Here is a 1,377-nt window from a genome sequence, read left to right as displayed (position 1 = left end):
AGCAATCTCACAGACCGGCCCTCCTAGGCAGAACTGTAAGCGATACACACCTCCTTACAAAACTTGACAGGTTCTCACATTATCACAATGAGGTATTTAAGCTTGAGCAAAATCCACCAATGAGAATGCCTGTGTGTGCACCTTAAGAGAAAATTCTTTACTCGCCGTTGATGACAGATAAAAACTGCACCATTGGTCCTAGGACGAAGGATACCTGTAAGTGTTCCATTACCGAAGGTGTCAGAATAGTATTCGACTGAAGTATCGCCTGTTTTCTTGACTCTACATCAGCTACTACAGATACAGCAGGAAGCCGGAATCATTAGGAGCTTGACAAACGTCTGCGCTGTTACAGACCTTGAAGTAGTTTACAAACGTGAACTCCTAAGACTGGTGGGAAATTGTGAGCATCATGGATGATGGAAGGAAGGCAGGTGTCCCAAAAGATGACATTTCGTCTGGGGAGAATTGTGTCGATAATTCCGATAGTGAGGCTGGTTTCGACTGCAGGAGGACTTCAACGCCGAACAAGGACCAGTCTCAGCAGGAAACCCCTATACTCAGGTATAGTGAAAATTCATTAAGGGGTTCCCGAAAGCGAAAGCATTCCGAATCTGATGACAGCGATGCTTCACCGAATGAAGCAGATGAAGCGAGATTACTTATCAACAAGAGAGAGAGACAGAGGATGCACGACCTAAACTCCGCCTTGGACGGCCTTAGACAAGTCATGCCTTACTCGACGGGACCCAACGTCAAGAAACTCTCCAAGATGGCCACGCTTTTACTGGCAAAGAACTATATTCAGAGTCTTCATAAGAGTATCGACGACATGAAGAAGATGGTGCAAGAACTGACACTTCAGAGGCGAGCGGAGTCCCTGGTACTGCCACACCCTGGTCTCCCACCCCTGGGACGATTACCTCTTCCGCTGATTCCCGTGTGCAGTGTTGGGGCTAAGTCCTCCTTCGGTAGTGCCTTCAGTTTCCCGTGTTTCTGCACCCAGTGTCAGGGGCGATCAAAGACTGTTTGATAGCAAAACATGGGCCTTATGTGTACAAAACGACAGATTTATCCACTGATCCTGAAAAACAATGTGTACATGCGGTGTATATAGTGTAATGGTGCTGCTCGATTTATCATATATAATACTGAAGACATTCCGTGGAAAGAATATCCTTGGAGGAACTTTTTGACTTGAGCGTTTGAAAAGGGAATTGTGGTGTGAATGTAAGTCTTTAGATATGAATTGTATCAAAAGTGTACATAAATGTGTATAAAATGAGATACAGGGATATACATTTTAATATGGTCGACTTCATACTATGTTATAGTATAAATCCATGGATTATATATTTCTAATACACTCTGTAAACG

At 44.0% G+C, this 1,377-nt stretch overlaps 1 protein-coding gene across 1 annotated transcript; it reads left to right on the top strand.

Annotated features, from left to right (window-relative positions):
• Positions 1-412: 412 nt before the first annotated feature.
• LOC135475468 (oligodendrocyte transcription factor 2-like) lies at positions 413-1,033 on the top strand. Its single transcript, XM_064755419.1, has one exon. The coding sequence runs from the start codon at positions 413-415 to the stop codon at positions 1,031-1,033; it is 621 nt and encodes a 206-aa protein (XP_064611489.1).
• The last annotated feature ends 344 nt before the right edge of the window (positions 1,034-1,377 follow it).

The sequence above is a fragment of the Liolophura sinensis genome, chromosome 1 (genome assembly GCF_032854445.1).
Source record: "Liolophura sinensis isolate JHLJ2023 chromosome 1, CUHK_Ljap_v2, whole genome shotgun sequence".
Taxonomy (NCBI): Eukaryota; Metazoa; Mollusca; class Polyplacophora; order Chitonida; family Chitonidae; genus Liolophura; species Liolophura sinensis.
Note: the sequence above shows the minus strand (reverse complement) of the source record. Positions and strands in the feature narration are given on the sequence as shown.

What these genes read in the sequence shown, in the direction of transcription:
- LOC135475468 (XM_064755419.1), top strand. Translation starts at nt 413, where the DNA reads ATGGATGATGGAAGGAAGGCAGGTGTCCCAAAAGATGACATTTCGTCT.